The following is a 25,575-nucleotide window of genomic DNA, read 5'->3' as shown; positions in this document are numbered from 1 at the left end:
CACAGAAATGATTGGCTATGTCTTGGGTAGAGGGGTAGGATGGCCGACGGATTGGCACTCTGTCCAGTGCTTTGCACTCATTGTTTCCGGGTGGAACCAGATCCTCTTTGACTCTGACCAGGGTAGTTAATGAAGATTTAGGCATTTGGAAAGGCTCCTGTCCCTTTAGGAGTTACATTACATATATTTCTTTGATCTATTTTCTTTCTAAGTCAATTCCCATCACTAATTCAGAAGAGCTGTGGCTAACACGTGCTTCCTCAGACACAACTGAAGCCAGACGACTGCTTCTTGCCAAGCTGTGCTCCATGCAATGACATGAAGCAGGTTAACATGCTAGGAAGATTGGTTTCTGATAAACAAATATACAAAAAATGTGTGTTTGCTTTCCTAGGTGAGACGCTGGTCAACGTTTTGGACTTTAAGAAAGACATGGGCTTGTGGCATGGAGTTCTGACGGTGAGTTTGCTTCCTTTTGTTTGGGGATACATTTTGCCAGTGACATACAGGTGCTTTTAAATCTGCGTAGAAGCCCCTCACACTTAACCTTTGCTTTTTGTTTTTAGAGTGTGATGAACAGGATTCACACCATCAGTGTGCCGTACGCCGTTATGAAGGCCTGTCCTTTATCCTGGGTGCTAAGAGTCGGCACCAGTAAAGGTTAGTATAGTAATATAGCTTCTATACTACTATCAACAACAAGTTCAATGTTCTAGTTAATTCCATGTGAATAACGAGCTTACTATGAACAGAGAAAGTTGCCTTTGTCTGAGTCATTCATGCTTGTGTCAACATCAGACCACATTCTGTAGGTGTTACAATAGCATGACTGTGTAATCAGAGAGTGTGGGTGCTGGACCGGGCTGCATACACTCCAAACCAATTTTATTTTTTCCTTTTCATTTGTATCAAATGCTTTATACTAGTTAGAGTCACAACAGGGTAAGGAGTCACGAAAGGGTTAAGGGCCTTGCTCAAGGGCCCAACAGTGGCTGCAACCCAAGACTCTAAACCTTTCCACTGATAGTCTGATTGTCCAAAGCTCTACCCACTAACCTACGACTGTCCCTTAAACAAGCTCCTTAATTTTGATCTTAAACAAAGTGTGTGTGTGTGTGTGTGCAGCACGTGTGGCCCTGGTGAAGTGTCGGGATCTGCACTGGGCAATGATGGCTCATCGAGACCAGAAGGACGTCAACCTGTCGTCTCTGCGCATGCTCATAGTAGCTGACGGTGCTAATCCATGTAAGGAGGCTAACACACTGATACGTCTCTCATCCTAATACGTTTGCTCCTTAACCTGCTCATATTATCTATATGTGTGTGTGTTTAGGGTCTGTGTCATCGTGCGATGCCTTCCTGAACGTGTTTCAGACTCACGGTTTAAAGCCGGAGGTCATCTGTCCATGTGCCTCTTCTCCCGAAGCCTTGACTGTAGCCATACGCAGGTACCTACAGGGCTCTGCATCCGAACCTGACCTCTTGTGAGCTGTTAGACTACATCATCACTCTCTGAACTGTCTCTGTGCTCATACAGACCGGGCATTCCTGGCGCTCCTCTACCGGCCAGAGCCGTCCTGTCCATGGGAGGTCTGAGTCACGGGGTGATCCGTGTCAACACTGAGGACAAGAACTCGGCTCTTACTGTGCAGGATGTGGGCCACGTCATGCCTGGTGGTAAGAGCCCACACACTACAATAGTCACGGATATAAGTGTTATTTTTATAGTTCTGTTTTAATAGTAGCCACTTGCCTTGCTGAGTCTTTCCTACAGCACATCAGTTAAATTTGGAAGGGCAAAGGCTGACACATGCTTTCGTCAAAGAATGTGAGGCCATCTGGTCCAGCTGACCACCTTTGTACACGAGCACCCAAAGTGTCCGCAATTGGCTTGCATGCAGAGAGCAGGGATAATTACTCCATAGTAATGGGTAGCACTGTCGCCTCACAGCAGGAGGTACAGGGTTCGATTCCCAGGTTGAGCGGTCCGGGTCCTTTGCATGAAAGTTGCATGTTCTCCCTGCGCCTATGTGGGTTTCCTCCGGGTGCTCCACAGGTTTCCTCCCACAGTACAAAAACATGCAAGTGGGGTGATTTAGAGATACAAAATCGTCCATGACTGTGTTTGAGATTAAATACTTGAACTGATGAATCTTGTGTAATGAGTAACTACCCGTCCTGTCATAAATGCAATCAAAGTGTGTAAAACATGACATCCTAATAGTAATAAATGGCCACTTGTACGCAAATGATCAACAATCCAACTAGCTTGGTTCTAATGTTGCCTAAAGTACGATTTAAAAGTGCATTAGCAGTTATTAATAAACAATATGGTGAGTCTGAAAGTGAATGTAACAGAAGCTGGTGAATAGATGCCTCCTTTGTACTAGTGGTAGCATGTGTAGCACATGTGTATGATCAGTCACCAAAATTCACCTAACAGGGTAACAGGTCATTAATAACGTTCCTTTCGTTTGTGCTGCAGCTCTGATGTGTATAGTGAAGCCGGAGGGACCCCCCATGCTGTGCAAAACGGATGAGATTGGCGAAATCGTGCTGAACTCTCGAGCTAACGGCACCATGTATTACGGCTTATCTGGACTCACCAAAAACACTTTTGAGGTCTGGACATGATCTTTATCAAACGTTGTTGGAGATGATCAACACAACCCAGTCAAGTCCTGAATATATGAGCTGTTCATTTTCTCCCCCCTTTAGGTGATTCCTGTTAATTCAGGAGGTACTCCGATAGGGGAGACACCCTTCACCCGTACAGGCCTCTTGGGCTTTGTGGGTCCGGTAAGAGCTGAATCTTTCTTTTTTTTTTTTTTTTTTAAAGCCTAATCCTTAATCCTTTTGATTGATTGTGACACTTTGTGTTTGTGTTCTCAGGGCAGTCTGGTGTTTGTGGTGGGGAGGACTGAGGGCCTGATGATGGTCAGCGGACGAAGGCATAATGCGGACGATCTGGTGGCCACAGCGCTGGCTGTAGAGCCTGTTAAAACAGTCTACAGAGGGAGGTATGGGTCATGCTGCCAAAACTTCGTGAAATGAATAGATTTGCTGCCTTCATCTGTTTGCATGCTTTAATAGGTCTAGCAATCTTATAACTACAACGATATTAGGAAAGGCTATAACGTTCCCAATGCGTCTCTGTTATTTGATTATCATATTTAGTTAGCGCTTGGAATGAACTGTGCTGTACTGGTTCTGCTCTCTGTTTATGTTCATCTTACTGTTCTGCATTACTGCCACCTCTACTGTATTACATTGTTTTAATTAATAAAGCGTAAACACTTGTGAATATGAAACTTGGTTTGTTGTATGTTGTTGTAATATTAACTAGCACTTTATAGCTGCTAGTTAATATTTAATCAGCAAGTCATAATGGTCAATTATCGGTTAAAAGATAATTGCAACATCTGCATTGAGTTAATATATGGTACATGATGTATATTTCTGGTTCTGTGTGTGTGTAATTGCTGCAGGATTGCGGTGTTCTCAGTCACTGTGTTCTATGATGAGAGGATCGTCATCGTAGCAGAGCAGAGACCGGATGCTAATGAGGAGGACAGCTTCCAGTGGATAAGTCGAGTTCTCCAGGTCTAATTTCATTCCTGATAACAAATTACCCAGCTAACAAACAGCATGATAAAGACGTGCACATTCAGTGCGCCACACTTTATATAGTTGCTTGTCCTTTTAGTTGCTTATGCCTTTTTTGTGTTTTTTTTAGGCCATAGACAGCATCCATCAAGTGGGCTTGTACTGTTTAGCATTAGTTCCAGCTAACACCTTACCCAAGACCCCTCTGGGTGGCATCCATGTGTCTGAGACCAAGCAGTGCTTCGTGGAGGGTTCGCTTCACCCCTGTAACATCCTCATGTGCCCTCACACGTGTGTGACCAACCTGCCCAAACCCCGCCAGAAACAACCAGGTACCCAACTCAGTTTTCTTTTATCACTAATGTAGTCTGATTCTTCTTTTACTTAAAATTATTTGTATTTATCTTCCTCTCAGTAGGAGTAGGTCCAGCTTCCATCATGGTGGGGAACCTAATAGCAGGGAAGAGAATCGCCCAGACCGCAGGGAGGGAGTTGGGCATCACTGATGACCAGGACACATCCAAGAAGGTGTGTAAGCTTTGAGCTCGATCTGTTCTTAGATCTGCATGAACATACAAGTACAAAGTCTTGACATTTATTAAGCTTTATAACAAAACGGTTCACAGGAGCATTTTTTATTTAGTTAGACCAAAAGAGGCATGTGTATTAACGTGGTCATCCTAGGAATGGTTCAGTAAAATGGTTCAAATGTAATACGTTTTTCATTTACCCAAATGTAGTCATTGACACCTGGTATGTGTTATTTGTTCATATCAATTCTTATTCTTGAATTTATGCTTCAAATTCACTTTCATTAAAAGCCATGAAGGAAGCAACATTAATAAGCAGTAATAAACACATAGCTCTGCTGTGTAATACTAATAATACTTATTGTGAATGGGGGTGACTCTGCTCCTTTGTTGTGCTCTCTGCTTCCGTGGGCATCAAGGTCTGTAAGTGGCCTCTTACAATGGTAAGCCTGATTGCAATGAGACAAAAAAGCTTATGTTCGTGTGCACTAACTTGACCTTTAACCCTTTACTGCCACTAGCCACAACAATGAGAGAGATCTTAGTTCCATTAAATATCAGCACATCTGCTTATGTCAGTAGACTCAGCATTGGCAGGCTGAGCATGAATTAGATCGTTATACATTTTGTTGCTGCTTTTTTACATTTTTAGTGAATAAGCACTTTGGATTTTGTTGCTCTTTGCTTGATTGTTTGCTAAATGCTTTATTTACCTCTTAGCTCCATTAGCTTTACAACTACTGAAGCAAACTTTAGAGCCCTATAGCTGCACTAAGGGGAAATAAAATGTGTAAAATGTGCCCTTTTTTTTGCTTCGTCCTGCCATTTGTGGTCGTCGCTGCTGTTTGGCGCTTCTTGTGTCGTTTAAAGATGCTTCTTGTGATGTTAAAGCCCTGTGTGTAGATACTGGAGATAAATTTGCTTCATACTTTTTCTTTGTAAAAACTTAAGACTCTCCTTTTCTATATTCCAGCATCAGTTCCTGTCTGAGGCGCTACAGTCAAGAGCACAAAGTGATCCAGACCACGTCCTCTATATGCTGCTTAATTCCAAGGTAAGAACACTGAGAAAACTCAACTCCATCATCAATCTCTTTTCAGTACCACATTTTTATTTACCCATTTACCCTCTTGCCCTACAGGGAACAGCAGTGAGCACAGCCACATGTTTACAGCTGCATAAACGAGCTGAGAAGATCACGGCGGCGCTGTTGGAGAGAGGAGGCATTAACACTGGAGACAACGTGGTGCTGCTCTACCCTCCTGGTACGGACCGTTCCTTTGAGTGAACAATCAAACTGACTCACGTAGCGTTTAATCATCTGTGAGTAATACTGAGTCGGAACGTTTGGCTGGAACCAGCAGCACGGTGGAGCATAACTGAGTCAACAGCAGCGATATTAAGAGTAATGTCTCTTCTGGTCGTAGATCTCACCTCTCTTACACCAGACAAACCACTGATCCATATAGATAAACAGTTCCAGTATTGATTTGTCACCTAATAGAACTGTGTCCCAGAACTTTACAGGCCTCTCCAAATTACTTCTGGTGTATCTTCACCTCATTCCCTCCCCAAAAAACTGCTTAAATTCTTAGAATTGCTATATAAAATATATATAAAAAATCACTTAATTCCAACATCCTCAGACACACACACACAAACCCCTAATCCCTATAAATAGACCTCCACTTTGACTTTTTAAAAAACTTATTATTCAGCCATGATAACAGCCAATAGCAGCTGACATGGTGTTAAGAATCAAACAAACAAACTTCTGGCATATTCTGTTTTGACATATTCCTTGTTAAGAATGGCGTACGTTGTGGAGTCGTGCCATAAGGTTCTTGGTTGTTAAATGATGGCGCATTTGTCCCAGCCTTTGCCTGGTCACCCTGTCTAAGTCTAAGGTCTCTGGATACAGTTTTGTGTTTATTCCCTTGGCCAGGAGGTTTGTTGCTGTGCCATAAGTTTAATATGTATAAACTACCCCACAAAAACTAGCATATTCAGATATGTATCCGTTTCCAGGGCTTAAATATAAAATAGGTTTGTTTTTTTTGTTTTTTTTTCCCCCTGTTAAAAAAACAGCTATTTCAAGATGAGCTACTTCCTAAATTTGTCCCGTATACAAATAACCATGACAGGCAGGCTTATTGCTGTGCTTGGAAAGGCTGTGCACTGGTTTAGGCATCCTAGAGACTAGGTACCTACAGGACAATTCAGTGTCTCCAATTAGCCTCGCTGCATGTTTTTGGACTGTGGGAGGAAACCGGAGCATCCGGAGGAAACCCATGCAGACACGGGGAGAACATGCAAACTCCGCACAGAAAGGACCCGGACCGCCCCACATGGGGATCAAACCCAGGACATTCTTGCTGTGAGGCGACAGTGCTGACCACTTAGCCACAGTGCCGCCCATTGCTGTGCTTGGAAATAAATGTGTGTAAATAAGCTACCCCAAAAAACTAGCATATTTAGTATGTATCAGTTTCCAATATTTAAATATAAAATAGGTTTTTAAAAATAGGCTTTTTAAAATTTATTTTCCCCTATTGGAAAAAAACCCAGCTATTTTGATGTGAGCTACTTCCTAAATTTGTCCTGTATACAGATAACCATGACATGCTAAGAGTAGCATTGCTTTAAATTTAAAGGAGATAGAGAATCACCAGTATTTTAAATGCAGAGAATAATACTACTAATTAAATCAACAAATTTTAACAGGCAGAACTCAAAATGAATTTGTACATGTACGCCCCCTTGTGGAGGCTTTACTTCTTTACATCTTGTAAACCACAGTGGGACCAGATTGGCATCATTTTATTAACTAAGCCCATATTTCATTTTGTGCTTTGTTTTGACGTGTTGTTTGTGTTGCCTGGGCTGTGCTAAAAATCATGGACCAAATGTGGGTCGTTTGAAAAACGCTGTTCTAAACATCGGTTGAAATTTCACCCCAACATTTTCTCTCCTTTGCAGGAATTGATCTGATCGCATCCTTCTACGGGTGTCTGTACGCGGGTTGTATACCAGTAACGGTGCGGCCCCCACACTCACAGAACCTGGCTGCTACTCTGCCCACAGTGCGCATGATCATAGACGTAAGTCCCACAAACAAACAGCATTTACAACAACAACAGTCATAACTATCCCTGTGCTGTCTGTCTGATAGCAATGTGTCCTCTTTGTGGTTTAAGGTGAGTAAAGCAGCTTGCATCCTGACCACTCAAGCCCTCATGAAGACCTTAAGATCTAAAGAAGCTGCTGCTAGCGTGAACGTGAAGACGTGGCCTACGATCATAGACACAGGTATAAGGCCGTTCATAAAGATGCACCTACACTGACACGTCAAACAATCTGATTCCCTACGGTCTTCCTAACTGTTCATGTGTGTTTACATTGTGTAGACGATCTTCCAAAAAAGCGCCCCCCTCAGATCTATAAGCCTCCCACGCCTGAGATGCTAGCCTATCTGGATTTTAGTGTGTCCACCACTGGTATGCTGACCGGTGTGAAGGTAAACAAGACATCACTTTGTGCTTGGGATTAGAGCTCATGTCTGTAATGCTCAGTGTTTTGAGGCTCGTGTGTGTTTGTTTCTCTCAGATCTCTCATGCAGCGGTGAGCGCACTGTGTCGCTCTATTAAGCTGCAGTGTGAGCTCTACTCCTCTAGGCAGGTGGCCATCTGTCTCGACCCTTACTGTGGCCTAGGCTTCGTCCTCTGGTGCCTTTCCAGGTAACCACTGACCACCAAGACAAGTCTAGAATATTAAATTATACATTTTATGTTGATAGTTACATCATAATGAACATTTCTTCTTTACTTTCTTTCATTCTGTTTCCTTTTCATTCCCCGTTTCATTCCATTGGCTCCTAAATTTCCTTTTTTTCTTTTCCTCTCCTTAACTGTACTCTTCCCTTATCCTCATTGACCTTCCTTTAACATTGTTCTGTTTCCCTGTCCCCTCCCTTTTTCATGGCGTGTGTGTGTGTGTGTGTGGCTCAGTGTGTACTCAGGTCACCAGTCCATCCTGATACCTCCCTTAGAGCTGGAAAGCTCCCCGCCTCTCTGGCTGAGCACGCTCAGTCAGTACAAAATCCGAGACACCTTCTGCTCCTACTCGGTCATGGAGCTCTGCACTAAGAACCTGGGTACACAGACCGAGGTGTTAAAGGTAAACACACACATTCTCACACACATTCACACACATTGAGGAACACGGCTGCCTTGGTACATGTGAGTCTCATCATTTTACTGATCGTGTGCTTGTGTTTCAGGCCAGGGGCTTGAACCTGTCATGTGTGAGAAGCTGTGTTGTGGTAGCCGAGGAGAGACCTCGTCTGGCACTCACACAGTCTTTCTCCAAGCTGTTCAAAGACTTGGGCCTTTCACCGCGAGCCGTCAGCACAGCATTCGGCTCTAGAGTGAACCTGGCGATCGGCCTGCAGGTCAGCAACCACACACACGTGCACACACAAACAAACATGCACTGCTGCCTCACAAGCAGCCTTGTCAAAATACTTGTGGGGCCCCGCAATGGATTGGCTGCCTGTCTGGTGTGTGTCACTCCATTGGACCCAGTGATTTTAAGTAAATCAGAACCACCGCAACCCTAAAAAACATGGAACTGAATGAATACATTAAAAAAATTGAAAGTATAAACACAAATTAAATTATATTAAATAAATAAACATGATATTTCTGTATGCAGTGGAATTTCTCTCTCTCTTTTGGCTGCTTCCATATTATGGGTCGCCACAGCAGATCATTCTGCTCTTTATACCTGATTTGGCACAGTTTTTTGCCGGATGCTTGGGTCTTAGGCCAGGCTTAGGACCGGCACCATAACTAAGCACTAGAACTTGCAAAGAATTAAGCAAAAAACACAGAGAACAAAGCAAGCCTCCCTGCAAAATAAAGCCTATTACTCATGTAAACAGGGAGATGTGTGCCACTTAGCGGACAATTACTGAACTACTGGTCATGGTACGACTCTCGAAGGAATTTTAAACAATCGGACCGGACATTCGGTTTCCAGATTTAATCCGTTAAATCTGAAATCTGTTAAATTGAGGTTCTTCTGTATGTATTTTTCTTCCCAAGTGACTTGACTTTTATTTGTAATGTTGTTCAGGGAACGGCTGGTCCAGATCCTTCCACTGTTTACGTAGACATGAAATCCCTCCGCCACGACCGGTAAGAACTCAAGTCATGTGACATAAATCTTAAATGAAGTGTGTAAGTGAATAAATCATAACCATGACTGAATGTGATTGTGTGACAGGGTGAGACTGGTGGAGAGAGGAGCTCCTCAAAGTCTTCCTCTCATGGAGTCTGGAACTGTAAGTAAACTGGCTTTGCTTTTTCAGCAGTGTGTATGAACATTTAAAAGCAGAACGGTGTGTTAAGAAGGTGGCCTTGTGTGTGTGTGTGTGTGTGCAGATTCTCCCAGGAGTGCGAGCGATTATAGTCAACCCAGAAACCAAGGGACCACTTGGAGACTCGCATCTGGGCGAGGTAAAACACAAGCATAACGGTCACTAGCCTTGCAACGATTGAAGATTTGAAAGTGACCTAGTGTTAGAAACACCTCATCTCTTTAACCTCATCTCTTTAACTGTATTTAACAGATCTGGGTGAACAGCCCTCACAATGCCAGCGGGTACTACACCATATACGGAGAGGAGAACCTGCAGGCTGATCACTTCAACACACGTTTGAGCTTCGGCGATCCTCAGACAGTGTGGGCCAGAACTGGATATCTGGGCTTCATCACCAGGACTGAGCTGCTGGGCGCCACTGGAGGTCAGATTGTAAAGACAAGCGTTATGATTAAATGCCTAGTGGACACGACATGACTTTTAAAATACCTTTAAAATACCTTTTACTGAAAGTGTTTGACATTTATACAGCAATTTACACTCACTAGGCATAACATTATGACCACCTTCCTAATATTGTGTTGGTCCCCCTTTTGCTGCCAAAACAGTATTTGTTTTATTTTGTTTATTATGATTTAAACATCATAAAATGTAAATGTATTTGTTTCTAAAACAATACAAAGTTATTTAAATCCTCCATCCCCTCTGTAGATCGTCATGATGCTTTATTTGTGGTCGGCGCACTGGACGAGACGTTAGAATTACGTGGTCTGCGCTATCACCCTATCGACATAGAGACCTCCATATCACGCGCACATCGCAGCATTGCAGAAAGGTGAGCATTCAGGGCGTGTCTGTGAGACGGAAACATCATACACCACTTAAACATAGTGGATGTAGGAAGAAACCAAGACATTTAAATAAATATAATTCAAGTATTGTTTGTTTTGTGGTGATGTGATGAAGTTACTATTATTACAAGATTTTATGCTACCAAATGTAAAAAACATGGACTAGAAATAGGTCCACCACAGCGGATCTGGTCCCCATACCAGACTTGCCCTTCCTAACACAACCCTCCTGGGTCTGTCTGGGCTTGGGACCGGTACTGAGAGCACAGACAAGTGCACCTCCCAATGAACTTGAATATTAGCCAATTATATCCATCCAGGCGCCTGACCAGCCAATAGCACAGCTAAGATTCGTACCCTGGATCCTCAGATCTCAGCAGTAGTGGGCTAGTGTACCTGAGCGCCCAGTAAACTATACCTTGCTTTAATATAAACTTAGATTCAGCTAGAATATTAATTACACCATGATAAAAGTGCTGTTTATATCATGTTGGTTCTTTTGAATCCTAAGACAATGTAAGTTACTTGTACTATGTGGGTGGATTTTTTTCATACTCGTATCTTATTTTCCTGTTACAACCATCAGCGGTCACTTCTGAATCTTTTAGTTTGACGTCCGATTAATTTTGGTTTGATTGTTCTGCAGCGCCGTGTTTACATGGACCAACCTGCTGGTGGTGGTGGCCGAGCTGAGCGGTTCAGAACGAGAAGCTCTGGATCTGGTGCCGCTGATCACCGGTGTGGTCCTGGAGGAGCACCACCTGATCGTGGGCGTGGTGGTCGTGGTGGACCCCGGTGTCATTCCTATCAACTCCCGGGGAGAAAAACAGCGCATGCACCTGAGGGATTCCTTCCTGGCCGACCAGCTCGACCCCATATACGTGGCCTACAACATGTGAGCCGCTGGCTGACGTTTCTGTAGTGGACCAGATCGTCCACCAGTCATTCCTCATGCTGAGGGCACAAGTGACCACGGTGACCAGAGGGCAAACGAGCATCGCATCCATCTTTGTTTCTGTCTCGATAATATGACCTTAGACGAGCAGCATGGTCTGCAGAACTGTGGCAGGCTGGTGCTCTACACTTTGTGCTAAATTCTTTGTCTGCAATAACAGGTTAACCTGTGCTGATGCCTCGTAACGTGCAGCTTTGTTGGCAGTGGTTCGGGCGGTGCCACCAAGGCTATGATGACGTCGCCGTCTGGTGTAAGACTGGACGGGCTTACATTTTAAACTTGCACTTTATTCCTCCTCCTTTTGAGCCTTGTTTTGTGGGGGGGCATCCTTACATTTTATTTTTTGTTTTTATTCTAAAAGTGCAAACAACATTTAAAACATGTCCACTGTTTAGTCTACAATGCAAAAATGCCGTTTTAGTGAGTAAAAATATCCTAAATATAATTGAAATGTTTTTTTTTATTGTGAGATTAATGAACAATGATGTTACTTACCTGATATTCAGAGCAGATAGATAGTATTGCTTCTTTTATAATCCAAATCCTTAAAATTAGTAAAACGTGTGTCATTGTAGTGACAATTTTACTTTAAATTAGTAAGAAATGTCCAGACATAGGCTGAATTCTTAATAACTATAAAACGTTCACCTGATTCAGTACATAGAGGGGGGAATACAAACCTTTCAGACTAGTTTGAGATAATTATGCATCCATTATTATGCAGAATAAAAAAATGAACCTGTGCCCCGTCTCCAGAAGGGCTTTAAAAAACACCCCCCTCATTGGTGCTCTTTCTTAGCTTGCTAGCATCATTGTTTTTCCGCTGCTGGACAAAAGCCAAGACGTTTAGTATTAACAGTATCACCAGCATCGCACGCTGTGTTCGTTTGCTTATGTCATTTTCTTCATTTATACCTTTATTCACAGCTACTAGTTCTTTAATGTTAAAATACAGTTAAAGGTTTACATTAAAAACTGCTTACACAAGATCTTTTTTTATCTGACTGCCAACAGTAATGCACATTGTTTAATAACAGATGTGATAAATAGATATTAAAGGCTTTTAGAGGAAGCACACTGATTAAACGTACTGGATTTGGATCTTGAGATTAATATGCAGTAAATTCATAAACATTTAGGGTCAGAACAGTTTCAAGATCAACTCCATGCCTTATGAATCCTGTGGAAATGTTTCTTTTTATACGTTTTATTCTTTTATTTGTATTGCTGTACTTATACTGTGTACTGCTCTCTAAGGGACTGTAGAATGATCAGATGAGGAAGGTTTCGGAAGGCGTTTGGAAGGTCATCGTCGCGTCTCACTGGGTGTTAATGTATAATCTAATGGACTTGTCATCATGTCTCGCAAACTTGACTGATCTTAATACTCGATGGGAAGTCTCATCGCTGGTTTAATAGAAGAATTATAAATAAACATTTTAATTATTTGACACCTTTGTGTAATATGTCGAACAAAAATACAGTTAAAACGTTGCACGTTCTGTCTTCATTTCCATGTTCTTCAGTCTGAAAATATACTGTGTGTGTGCACCAGTGTTATAGGTCTGATTTTTTTACTTCTTAGTTTTTTTTGTTTTTTGTAGATAGGTTATAAAAAAATTTTTTTATTACAGCAGAATTAGTTTTTGGAGACAGACAGCTTCTGATTGTGCATGTGTGTGTGTTTGTTTTTTTGTTTTGTTTTTTAAATAGGTGAATGTATTAATACTGTGCACGTCTTATGCCTGTCACACTGAACTGACAATTTTGTTTATTATCTTAATAACCCAAAAATGCTTCATTTGTAGGTGAATCATTACAAATATTATTCATTATTATTTTAATTCATATTAAGGGCAGATTAGTGTAGCTCAAAAGAAGGGTTACAATAAATTCTAACATGCATTAATAAAGGAATCTTTGTACTAAATTTCAGGAGCATCAGTTTAAGTATTTTCTATAAGAAGAACATAAACGTTTAATTTTTTAATGCTTTAATTTAGGAGTATTAATATAAACCTTTATGATAATATAAATTTCAGTGAATAAAAGTTCTGCAAGCAACAAATCTTCATCAAATTGTTGTTAACTGCAGCAGTTTTATTCCATTTCATTTTGTTTCTTTTCTGAAGCTACAAAAAGCACATCTCTCTATATACAGTGGGTATCGAAATTATTCTGACCCCATAACTTTTTTGCGCTGTATGTTGTGAATTTGATTTTGAATTTATACTTTTCATTTATACCCATCAATCTACACTTTATCACCCATGAAGAAGACCTTTTTAGTGTTGTTCAAAAACTAATTAAAAACTGAAAGTATTTAGACTCTTTATTCAGTACGTTTTAGGAGCCACTTTATTAGCAATTTCAGCAATACATCTCTACAAGCTTTACATTCCTGGATTTGGGCTGTTTATCCAATTCTTCATGGCAGATTTGATGGTGAGGATCTGTGAACTTGCTTTCTTCAGGCCTCCCCACAGATGTTTGATGAGGTTTAAGTCTGTGCTTTTAAGTTTGGTTTTTTTTGGGCCACTTAAGCACTTTCAGAGACTCTCCAGCCACTCCAGTGTTGTTTGGCTGTGTGCTTTTATTCAACAACGGTTAACGGTTTCTCCCATCTTATGTACAGGGCTATGATCTCTAGAACTGTCATCTCTATGTTACCACCCTGACTAAGACCCTTCAATTTGGCTGGACAAACAGAATGGTTTCTAAATTACTGAGGCCACTGTGGTTCTGGGAAAACTCGATGCCTACCCATGTCAAAATTTGAGTTCCTTAGACCTCATGGTTTAGTTTAGTGTAAATTGTGGCCCCAGACTATGTCGCGTTCATTCAAACTGCAACATGTGGACACACTGATTTAGATCTAGACACATCTCAATGATAATTAAATCATACAGAATGTACCTGACTGTAATCTAGAGTGCCTCAGCAAAGGGTCTGAATACTTTTGTCAATAAGCGATTTCTTTTTCATTGTTACTCAGTTTTCAACAAGCTTAATTGTACGTTAATGGATAAAAATCAAATCAACAAAAAGTGCACAAAAAAAATCAAGGGTTATTGATAATTTATATTCTTCTTTCACCTCTAGTAAGCTGGCTAACATTTCACTACATCTGCATGAATTCAGCTGTGATTTATGTAAAGTAGAGTAAATAGAGGTGAGTGCACCACATACCAAACACGTTCTAAAACGTTTCATACTTCCTAACACCAGGAAAAGACATGAAAGTAAAAGCTGTAATATATTTTAAAGAAAAATGACAGCAGTAGTATGTCTGGGGGACTGGGATGGATTGCCTTCTTGTCCAGGGTATTCCTGCCCAGTGTTTCCCAGAGCCAGACCCTGAACAATAATGCAGTAACTTCTACCAGTGACGTCTCCACATTTCTGAAAATTGCATCATAGTTTCATCAGCCTGAAATATACAAATTATATTTATAAAATAAACTAAGAGGTTAGTGAATAATAAACACGTCATATTCCATTAAATTTGATTGTTACATACTGTACATTCCCGTTCAAAATCTCCTAGTTCTACTCTAAACTAAAACTCTAGTCAAGTTCATGTTCTAAGTTGAGTTTGGTTTGACATCATCTTTATTGTTAGTAGATTACTATATTACATTTTTTTGTATTATTAGTAAACTATAAAACCCTGGTGTGCACACACGTTAATCTGTTTTATGACAGCTTGCTTAATCCTCACTACTTTGAAATGCAAATGTTTTGTACAGTTTCATCAGTAAAATTCTGTTGTGTAGCTGCATTACTGTCAGTTAATTCAACATTTCACTCTGTACAGTCGAGTTTACTTTAATTGTCTGATCTGTCTCCTTTTATCTGAGCTGACTTAATAAGACTGTTCTTAAAGACTAGATATTAAAGTTAATTCATTTGCAAAGTCATTCATTTTAATGCAAAGCTGAATGTCTATTTAATTAAATGTTTTGAACTGACAATGCATTTAACATGTCTTTTTCTGTATTAGCTCATGCATGAATGACTAGGTGTAAAGATGCATGTGTGTATATAAAAACGTGTGTACACAGAAACAAAAACAATCACATGCCACAAATAACATTAGTGTACTGTAAATAAGTTAGTTAATTCAAATGCAAAGTCAAAGTTAATTTCCAGAGTTAACTAAGATTCTTCTGATGGACTTTCAATTTTACAATGCTTCAAGTAACAGCTTCTCGGTAATAATTCAGCTAATAATTCAGCTAGTCATGTTTGAGTTTTGTCTTATATAAACATTGGCTTGAATAGCAGATATGATTAGGCATAAAAACTTGGGTGATTAATAAAAAGCAAATTATTATGGCCAAAAATATGATAGCAAACAACACACTTGTCTGCCAATACAACTTGGTTTAATCACCCACAAGTGAAAAGTTTCATTAATTATTAGGAAACAGGAACACAATTCAGGGTGACCAGAATACAGCAGGAAATAAGGGGAATTTTGATTTATTACAGTTACAATCCACAAAAAGGAAAGCTTGCAATTATCTTAGTGACTGAAAGCGAAGATGTCCAACCCAAATCCTCAAGTGTTTTTTCTTTCCAAATAAACGATTTAATGCTGTATCATCAGTTCACCACCAGAGGTCAGCAGTTCTCCAAAAGAAGATATTTAATAAACTTAATCAAATACGGTCAGCTGCTTTTTCATGTGTGATCTAATAACAAAAATGTTTATTGGTTCGTAAATCTTAATTAATCTTTTTACAGACACAGTTAGATGATCAAGTGTCACTTAAGTTTTGTACAAAAACAGTTTTATTTAGTCCAGATTAATGTTGCTGCCAGTCGTGTTTATGCCTTGTGTGTTTTATTCAGATCCTGTTAATAATAATAATACTAATACATTTTAATAATGGCCCTGTAACATTACCATGCATTATTAGTTCTCATCTCATTGTGTTTACATTCAATTGTTTGTGTTTGGCTAATAAAATAAGTTTCTGTATCAGACCTGGACTGGGTCCTGACACCAGCTCTGTTTCTGCTTGTGTTGCACCGCTGTCAAATCAAAATAACCAAATATACGAGCTGTACAGCTTATTACAACGAAGCTAGATTTATCTACTGTATTGATTTAATTATTCGTTTTAAATAACCACCATTTTACACGGCTAACAGTTGCTAAATCAGCAGCTCATTGCTTGTAAGCGAGCTTGAGCCGAATCGTTTTCTGCGTGAGGAATCGAATCACCATGTTTTAATTCATCGCTCAGTTCTCAATGACTGAAATCAGGGAATCGGCTCGTTCTCGGCTTCGACTCACTCCCTGAGATTCGGTGGATCACACTGATATGGTGGACTTGATTGAAAACCATTAATATTATAAAATGTACTCAGTATATCGTTACTATTTACATTAAGAAACGTTGTCGGTAAGAAAAGTTGTGATATTATGACATTAAAGTATTTAAAAGCAACCTAAAACAAATAAAAAGCAAAATTCATGCATTTATTTGTCATGTATACATATACACATGTACAGTAAAGTGAAATTCTCTAGTACAGAAATTACTGTATTAAAATAATCTTCAAGGGAAGTTAGAGGCAGCGATTTAGGTTAGTTAATACAAGGACTGGGGCAGCACGGTGGCTAGGTGGGTAGCACTGTCGCCTCACAGTAAGAAGGTCCTGGGTTCGATCCCCAGGTGGGGCGGTCCGGGTCCTCTCTGTGTGGAGTTTGCATGTTCTCCCCGTGTCTGCATGGGTTTACTCCGGTAGCTCCGGTTTCTTCCCACAGTCCAAAGACGTGCAAGTGAGGTAAACTGGAGATACTGAATTGTCCATGACTGCGTTCGATATAACCTTGTGAACTGATGGACCTTGTGTGAAGATAAACTACCGTTCCTGTCATGAATGTAACCAAAAGTGTAAAACATAATGTTAAAATCCTAATAAACAAACAAACAAACAAACAATACAAGGACTAAACACTAACAAGACTGTATCTGTCATGGCATGACAATAGATGAACTTTTTTAACTATATAGCAGACTGAGGTGATGTGAATAGTGATGCTGCCTTGATTCAGTACCTGTATGACAGGGATTCACTAGCTGAGAAATTTACTTCTGTCCTGGGTGATTTACTTTGTGAATGTTAGGGATTGATAGGTGAAGCTTCATGAAGTGTTAAAGTGGTTCATTGTTCGAGTCTGGAGGCCTCTAGTGGTGGAAAGAAAACCAGCCTGTATGGATATTAAGAGCAGTACATGCCAAAAAAAATATGAATTGTCCTTCAATCAGCATTTCTACATTTATGGAAACCATTTAGTTTCATCCTCTGTTGAATTTCAAAACCCATACTGTGGATATCATCACTCTTCACCTGCAGTAAGACCATCTGGGTGTCAAACAGTGCATTTGAGTAGTTCCTCAAAAGTAACTTCAATAAAAATATAACTATGATGAGGGCAAAACAGAAATAAATAAAAGTTTTAAGTAAGGAAAAGAGGGGTTTAGTTCAGTTCAGGCTTTACTGGAAGATTGATACACTGAGTGTCAAGTTTGATCAATCTTCCATTAATGAAATTTCAAATACATTGGTTTATAGAAACAAGGTCAAGCAGCAGACCTTGGGTACAATAAAACTACAGACCAGTAGAGGGAAAAACCACACTTAACCAACCAGTATGAGCGCCAACTCGTGTCAAATGTCACTCAACAAATGTAGGATGACATAAAGTGACCTACAAGAAGAATGACAAATAGCAATTGGAGTAAAGTGTACGGCAAGGACGATTAGAAACAGGCTCCCAGGGGCAGGGCTGATGTCTTCCAAAGCTGAAAAAGCCCGTTATCAATGGGAAACAAAAACATAAGGTTTAACTATAAACACATACTAAATATATATATACCTATAATTCCTAAAAACAGAGAAAGTGATCAGTGATCTTTTCATTTCTTCCAGAGATGTTGGGTGTGTTCGAAAACCTAGGGAGCTGCCTTGCTGTCTTACTGTCTATATAGGCAGCTGACTTAGTAGAGAGGATTCTAATAAGTCAGTGACTTATAAGTCAGGTTATTCGAACGCACTACTTAGATAGCGATTCCATCGGGTTTAGCATTTCGCGTTTAGCATTTAGCATCTCGCCATTAAAACCAATAAACTGAGGTAGCACAGCACGCTAACGTCAATATAACATCTCCCTTCATGTACCGATAACGGTTAAATTTCCTGACAAGCCCGAACTTGCAAATAAAAACACTCGGGACAAGTTAAAAATCAGTAATATTTTATTTACGTTTGAAAATAACTCCATTAGTTTCTCCGCCCCGTCAGCCATGAATTCTGGGATTGCCTTGATCACTAAGGCAGCGTCGGATGCTCACTCGTTCTTGAGCCAAAATAACATTGAAATATGCCTCATAAGTGAGGATTTTAAGGCATCTAGGATTTCGAACAGCCTCCTTCTCGGGAGCGCGCACAGGATGACGTAAAATGCTGTCTATGTAGACAGCACACTAGCTTTTCGAACACACCCGTTGTATACAGTGTCTGAGATGACCAGTATAAAAAAGCTTCTATTTTGCATTTTTCTTGGATTTAATATAACGTTTTTCATTACAAATAATATAAGCTTTATAACAATGTGAATATCAAAGACATATACTTCAGAATTGCTAAATATTTGACACTACTGAAAAGCAAGCTGGCACACGTGTGAATTTGTTACTTCTTTTGTGGGGCGGCATGGTGGCTTGATGGGTAGTAAGAAGGGTTTGATTCCTAGGTGAAGTGGTCCTGGTCCTTTCTGTGTGAAGTTTGGGTCCTGTTTGTGTGGGTTTTCTCCCACAGTACAAATACGTATAGTGTCCCTTTTACTTGACACCTTCGAAGACCAGCTTTACCCTTTTTAAAAGTGGCACACGATGCAAAGCCCAGCTATGAGAATGCTAAAATTTAACTTGGAAGACTAGTGACAGAATGATAAACAAGCAGTTCCCAGCTTTGTACATCTCGACAGTTCCTCTTCAGAGCTTCTTTGGTTTTTGTTTTATTTGGACAAAGTTCACATAAGCAGATCTGTTTCAACAAGCAGATTATTCTGCTTCTTTGGCACCTCTAAAACCCACCGCTCCATTATAATCCTATCAAATGGAACTCCGTGTGTTACCCCCCAGTGTATAAGATTATAAAACATGTTACATAAAGATACAAGCTGTACAGTTTTATGCAAATTAGGGACAATTAAGTGGCCAAGCCATTTTCTGCTTGATTTTGGGGAAAACTGGAGTTCAGAAAAAAATTTATATGGTAAACAAGCCAATCTTCACTTTGATCCTCAAGACCCACTCCAGAGAATAAACTACTTGATCCCATTATGTATTAAACTCTAGGTTCTGATATATGACCTACTACTACGGGAACAGTATGCAGCATATCTTGTGGCAGTATGATGGTATGCAATATGTTTTTTAAAACACAGCCACTGTCATCCACAAGCATCCATTTCCCATAATCCCCAGCATACACTGTCTGTACAGGTAGGTGGAGTCTATTGTAGACACCAGTCTGAGAAAAACAGTGTAGAAGGAGCAAGCAGGTAAATTCTGGCAGGAAAACAACCCATGGCCATTGATTCATTCTCATCTTATGGATGTAACCTCAAAACATCACTCCATTTAGCAATGCAACTGGTTTAATAATTAACCAAGCTGGCCATAAGCTCTATACTGGCGTCTGTGAGTGAGATCAGAGATCGATCTGAAAACTGAAGTGAAGAATCTGAGTGATCTGGAAGTGGGTTTTGTGAAGACGAGAGAAATAAACCCTCACAAAGTCTGCTATGGCCCTGAAACATTATTTATGTGTATCTGTGGGGCTGTAAGTTTGACATCACTGTAAACAAAAGAAACTGGGAGTAAGAGGGCGTGATACAGTAGATGTGTAAGTACAAAGTTAGATTAGCCGACATGTTTGCACAAGCCTCTGCTGGTCCCATCAGCCCCCTCCTTCCCTCCTCAGTGCTGAAACCATATTTTCTGTGTTGGTATGTGTGTGTGTGTGTGTGTGTGTGTGTGTGGTGCACGCGTGTAAAGTGCGTCGCGGCACAGGTTGGTGGAGGCGGGGGCAGACCTGGGAGTGGGCTGCTGAGTCAGCCACTAATGGCGCATTCGTTTATCTGCACTGCAGTGCTCCGCCGCACCCTGCCTCCCTTCCCCCTCCCTCCATTCATCCCACTCCTTCCCTCTCTCTCCTGCTTACACCACACATGCATGCACCAAACATAGCAACTAGAAGAGCTGGAAACAAATTTAGGATCATACAGTCAAAATAAATTGCATTAAAAGGGCATAAATGAGAATATGAGACAAAAAAAAAACAGCATCATAAGGTCTACGGTTGTTCAGGAATTAAGAAAGAGGAGAAAACACTGTGTGACTCTGACAGTGAAATGGAGGCTGGACGTTGATTATAAACGATAGCTGGGTGAAAAAGAGACGCCTGAATATTATGTTTTAGCTTCGATTTAGAAAAACACTTTTCCTAATTCCCCCGATCTTTTCAAGCCCAGATACACATGATCACGCGATGCTGAAGGATCAATTCCTCTAAGCACCAAAAGCTCAGATCTAAAGCCCCCGGGGAATCTGAGGTGAGGCAGTTACAGTGAGGACGCCGCTACCTCACCACACAGCTAATGGCTTTCTATTGATTCACATGCAAAAGCATGACTTGGTGGAGTGATCTGTAGCAGGACCGAGTCAGGAGGCTGTTCAGGCAGTCCGGAATATTTTCATGGCATCATCAAAATCCCATCCTGCTCCCAGGCTCATGGGAACCCGGCTTATCTTACTGTCACACGCATGCACGACTGCAGATGCTTCGCATTTTAATGCCCGATTTAAATTTAGGCTTGAAAGCATCAACTTTAAAGAGCTGGTGCAATGTGGACATCAGAATTTCAGCTCAAATGAGGTCTGATCTACATCTACAAACCAAATTTCCGGAACATTCCTGGGAGATTTTTTGTAAAATGCGGGGAAAAAACAGAATCTGTGATTGGTTGATTGTATTGAACCTTTATAATACTGACTGTAGTACAAAGGAAAGACTTTTAATGCTTTGTCTGACCAACTTGATTGTACTTCATTAAATAAGTACATACAGTGGTACCTAGAAACTCAGCGTCAGTTGGTTCTGGTGTTTAAAAGACGTTGAGTTTCAAGGTACCACTGTATAAACAGGTGGCGCAGCAGGATATTCAACCTAGCGGGCATAATGGGCAGCAGCGGACGACAAATTGACTACGCTAAATCGGGAGAAAATGGGAGAAATTGGGAGACAATGGGAGAAAATGCATAAATAAAATAGAAAAAAGCTAGGGGTACAAATTTCTCCTTAAAGTGCGTCGAGTTTTAAATATTTTGAGTTTAGGGGACGTCGAGTTAAGAGGTACCACTGTACAAAATAGTGAATTTGATGACTGTAACACAAAAAAAAGCTAAGACAAAGGCAAAATAAGAGTGAAACATTTATAGAATATCCAAGTTATTACCATTGTGAAACATTCATGATTGGAGGATCCACTAAAGTCTCAGTTTTTGTGTGGCTCACCACTTTGTGTGAAATGTCCTAAAAAAATTTCAAAAGATCATTTCTCAACACAAGACCACAAATAATGTTTTTACCATCTAACGTACATAATATTGTAAAAAGTTTCAGGAAATCTGGATAAAACTGTAACGATTAGTATCATCGGTTCCCAGGCCATTAAAAAGTGTAATTAATTAAAAACAATTTTGGCACAAAAAAAACAACAACAGATTTTAGTTTTGTCAAAGTCCAAATATTGAGATGGTTTGGCAGGACCTTAAACAGTTCATTCTGTAAAGTGGATCATAGATTTAGCAAAGCCAATCTGCTAGATTGACATGAATGAGATGTATTCTCTTTCTCTTTCTAGTCAATCATTCTGTAGTCAGTACATCAGTGAGTATTTCGGCCTGTCAGCGTGTCTTATGTTTATTATAAACTTTGTATTAACTGGCGAAGTAGAAAAAGTTCCAGAGGCATTAAGTGAAATTAAACTAATTATTCAGATAATAAATAATAATCTAAAGCACCACGTTATGGGAACATTTATAAGTGTGCCTGGTTACACATACACTACAGCTAAATATATATATATATATACTTGTATTGGCTTACAGTTACACTTTGTTAAAATAAAGATAACACTATTAAAATATATTTATAGCTTATCCTGTGGCCTGAAATGTAATCAGATGAAACGAGATGGAAAAGTCAGACAGCTTGTGAGTAAGCGCTACCAGCTTTAGGTTTGAGGTCGCGAGGCTTTATGTACATATGGTCGAATCAGAAAACAAAACCAATATTCTAACCAATGCAGCTTCAAAAAATTTATAAATATATAAATAAATATACATATTAAAATCCAAGCACTGCAGGAAGCTGTGGACAAACAGGTTAAAAGAGTAAAAACAATGTGAATAAAAGCCATTCACACATTGTATAACTGGAAGGCTGCTTTATTGTTAATAAAAAGGTTCGTGCTCAAATAAAGACAATTTAATATGTTTGTACTAAGAGTCCGAGTGGTTGTGCCACACACACCGTAATATGTCCTCCTACAACACTGTGTCAAACAATAACAGTTTGAAATGCACTTCTTTTTCAGCAGAATGGAGAAGCATCGTGTCATGCTTAAAAGCAAACAGTCTGAAAACTGAATACTGATACAAAAAGTGACTCTACGTGAAAAGAAGACCAAATCAAAAGCTATTTTTACAAGCCGAGTGGATGATACATGAAGCACAGCAAACAGAACATCTCTGTAAGGTTAAATCTAGGAGAAATGGGCTTCCCCCCCTCTTTGTTTTAAGAAACGATTCCTCTGGCAGTAAGTCAGACACCTTGTACAAGTCCCTGATTTGCATTGTGCTCCGTTTCAATTTCCACCCTCCTCCCCCTCCACAGGTCGATGGGTGCAGCACCATCCTCCGAGATTGCAGAAAAATGCAATTTAGAAAATGCAGAAACGTGGTGAGAATGTGGATAAAGGCACACACAATTTGCGAAGTAGCACTAGAAACAAATTCATTCAACACGCATGAACTGAAGACGAGCAGTGACGTGGTAAAGCCGGTGTTGTGGTTCAAGATTTACGGCACACGCGTGTTTGGGGAGATTCAAGACATCAGCACGTCTGTGAGTTAATTTCGCTGAGGACGGCGCATGTGTGCACATGTGTGTGTTAGAAAGGACTTGGGGTTTACAAAGGTGTGCTGGTAGTGTATTCATCATCGTACATGATCAAGTTCCAAGCAGCTCCAATAAAAATTGTGTGTACCCCAAACACAAATTTTTGACATCCACTGGACGTGTTGCATATAACAAAAATGCGACAGTGCTCTTTTATATATGCTCTCATACATATACATATATTACGTATATTTATATATATTTATATAGCTTGTCTAATATAGTAGCCTTGGTACAATAGATCATTCAGTTCCCTACAATAGATCATTCACTTCCCCTCAGCAATGTGAAGTTTTCAATAAAAATAAATAAAATAAAGATATTTAATAAAAAAAAATGGACAAGGGCATCAGCTGGAAGCCATTCATGGATTATTGTTATAATTCATAAACCGATTAATAGTAGTTAGTCTGTAAAATTCTGTATTTACAAAAACCACAACAAAGCATGCCGTTTAAAAGAAAAGCATATATTACAATACTTGTCGTCTCTCTCAAAGTTAGTCTTCACTTTTTAGCATTTGTGCCATGGACAACAGACCCCCCACTAAGCCATACAGTACAACCATGATCAAGGATGAAAGGGTTTAAGAAACTGCATGGTAAGTCTATGCTCTCACTGGGCACCTTTTTGGTTGGAGTCCACAGTTCCCACTTTGATTAGGAGATATCAGGCAGTAGCAGACCCACACGTAGGTCTGACAGGGAGGGAAAGTGTGGCTGTAAACACTTAAATATACACTCACGGAGACTCGACGGGACCGGTGTGGACTGCCTTCTGTGGATCAGAGCGCCGGGTTAGTACTGGGGTCCTCGTGACCGAGGGCAGAGAAGAGCATGGCAGGTAGGTGTGAGAGAGAACTATAAAAATGCCCCAGCAACTGTTTTTTTTCTGAAGTCCTTGGTTAAAAAGCGATTGGTGTCTGATCTCTTTAAAACGTGTCCTCTAGTTCCCTGTACCTGTCAGACATTCAAATATGCCATGCTGTAACGAGTGGACCTTTACACATACAAACAAAACAAAATGTGAATAGAAAAAACATTTTGTTCTCGTCCAAAGCTTAAAAAGGTTTCACGGTTTTACATTCAGAGCAAAAGTGGATGGCAGTTTGCTCCCGAAGTGCCAAACGTAGTGTCTTCACGTTGCCATATAGACGGTTTGACCAAAACACAAATTGAAGAACAAACTGTCTGATTTTGACAGTATTAATTTTTTGCCAAGATACTTAATCATGATGATTTGTTTACCATAACCTAGAATATACCTTTTTATCACTCAGAGCTCAGAGCCTTATTACATGCATAGAATCTAAACCAAACACTTTCCGTATTACTCTTATTCAACAGTCTGAAGCCACCTTTACAGTAACGGTCCACTTGCACTTTTGCTGCATCATTTTTATTTTAATGAGGAGTTAAGGTGTTGACTCGACAAAACTGAATTATTTTAATCACATTTTCTGATGCATTTTCTTCAGCCAATCAGACGTAGACTTTTCAAAGTGCTATAACTGAACTCAAGCGTACACCCAGTGTCAGACAATAGAAAGAGAAAGGGTGTCACATACCAACATATTGGCAGCAAATTAAATATAATGCTAGTATAAATATAATTATAATTAAATACACTTAAGTGCAGTCTGTTATTCATAGACTATGTTATTAAAACATGAACTGTGGCATCAAGTACTTTAAATTTATATAAACGATGCTACCAGTAGTGAACATACATACTTCAGGTATCAATGTATTTCCAGAGGTGACTTGTAACTATTGCAGTTTGAGTTATAAGTGACTCCAACCACTAGTGAGCCACTGGGAGTGAATAGCTTCCAAATAGAGTAAAGGAACCACAATGAACAATAATTAAATATCATTTTAGGCTTCTTAACATTTACTCAGCCTTATTAAACAGTTAAAACCTAACCCTCAGAGACTCAAATTCAATTCAAGTGATATTGTTTTTGTATACAGTAACATAATG

General features: G+C 40.0%; 2 protein-coding genes across 3 annotated transcripts in view; one reads left to right on the top strand and one right to left on the bottom strand.

The window, feature by feature from the left end:
* Positions 1-12,778, top strand: part of dip2ba (disco-interacting protein 2 homolog Ba) — a 73,238-nt gene extending 60,460 nt beyond the window's left edge. The window contains exons 14-38 of one of the 2 annotated variants that reach the window (XM_063016206.1): positions 395-459; positions 567-660; positions 1,126-1,245; positions 1,334-1,448; positions 1,538-1,677; positions 2,486-2,622; positions 2,719-2,799; positions 2,893-3,020; positions 3,489-3,603; positions 3,737-3,938; positions 4,025-4,134; positions 5,110-5,190; positions 5,278-5,401; positions 7,116-7,237; positions 7,334-7,445; positions 7,544-7,653; positions 7,743-7,873; positions 8,144-8,312; positions 8,416-8,586; positions 9,273-9,334; positions 9,423-9,480; positions 9,581-9,655; positions 9,769-9,943; positions 10,231-10,354; positions 11,017-12,778. In XM_063016206.1, coding sequence (XP_062872276.1) covers positions 395-459; positions 567-660; positions 1,126-1,245; positions 1,334-1,448; positions 1,538-1,677; positions 2,486-2,622; positions 2,719-2,799; positions 2,893-3,020; positions 3,489-3,603; positions 3,737-3,938; positions 4,025-4,134; positions 5,110-5,190; positions 5,278-5,401; positions 7,116-7,237; positions 7,334-7,445; positions 7,544-7,653; positions 7,743-7,873; positions 8,144-8,312; positions 8,416-8,586; positions 9,273-9,334; positions 9,423-9,480; positions 9,581-9,655; positions 9,769-9,943; positions 10,231-10,354; positions 11,017-11,269 — 3,074 coding nt within the window. In that variant the 3' untranslated portion in view covers positions 11,270-12,778. Of the gene's footprint in view, positions 1-394; positions 460-566; positions 661-1,125; positions 1,246-1,333; positions 1,449-1,537; positions 1,678-2,485; positions 2,623-2,718; positions 2,800-2,892; positions 3,021-3,488; positions 3,604-3,736; positions 3,939-4,021; positions 4,135-5,109; positions 5,191-5,277; positions 5,402-7,115; positions 7,238-7,333; positions 7,446-7,543; positions 7,654-7,742; positions 7,874-8,143; positions 8,313-8,415; positions 8,587-9,272; positions 9,335-9,422; positions 9,481-9,580; positions 9,656-9,768; positions 9,944-10,230; positions 10,355-11,016 lie in introns of both variants that reach the window. The other variant, XM_063016205.1, reaches the window with a different exon arrangement.
* Positions 12,779-14,694: 1,916 nt separating this feature from the next.
* The window catches only part of scn8aa (sodium channel, voltage gated, type VIII, alpha subunit a), an 88,477-nt gene continuing 77,596 nt past the window's right edge, over positions 14,695-25,575 (bottom strand). The window contains exon 25 of the mRNA XM_063014877.1: positions 14,695-14,755. The gene's annotated coding sequence lies outside the window, so the exon portion shown is untranslated. The remainder of the gene's footprint in view (positions 14,756-25,575) is intronic.

This window comes from Trichomycterus rosablanca, chromosome 19 (genome assembly GCF_030014385.1).
Source record: "Trichomycterus rosablanca isolate fTriRos1 chromosome 19, fTriRos1.hap1, whole genome shotgun sequence".
NCBI classification, from domain to species: Eukaryota; Metazoa; Chordata; class Actinopteri; order Siluriformes; family Trichomycteridae; genus Trichomycterus; species Trichomycterus rosablanca.
The sequence above is the reverse complement of the archived record's forward strand: the minus strand, read 5'-3'. Positions and strand labels throughout refer to the sequence as shown.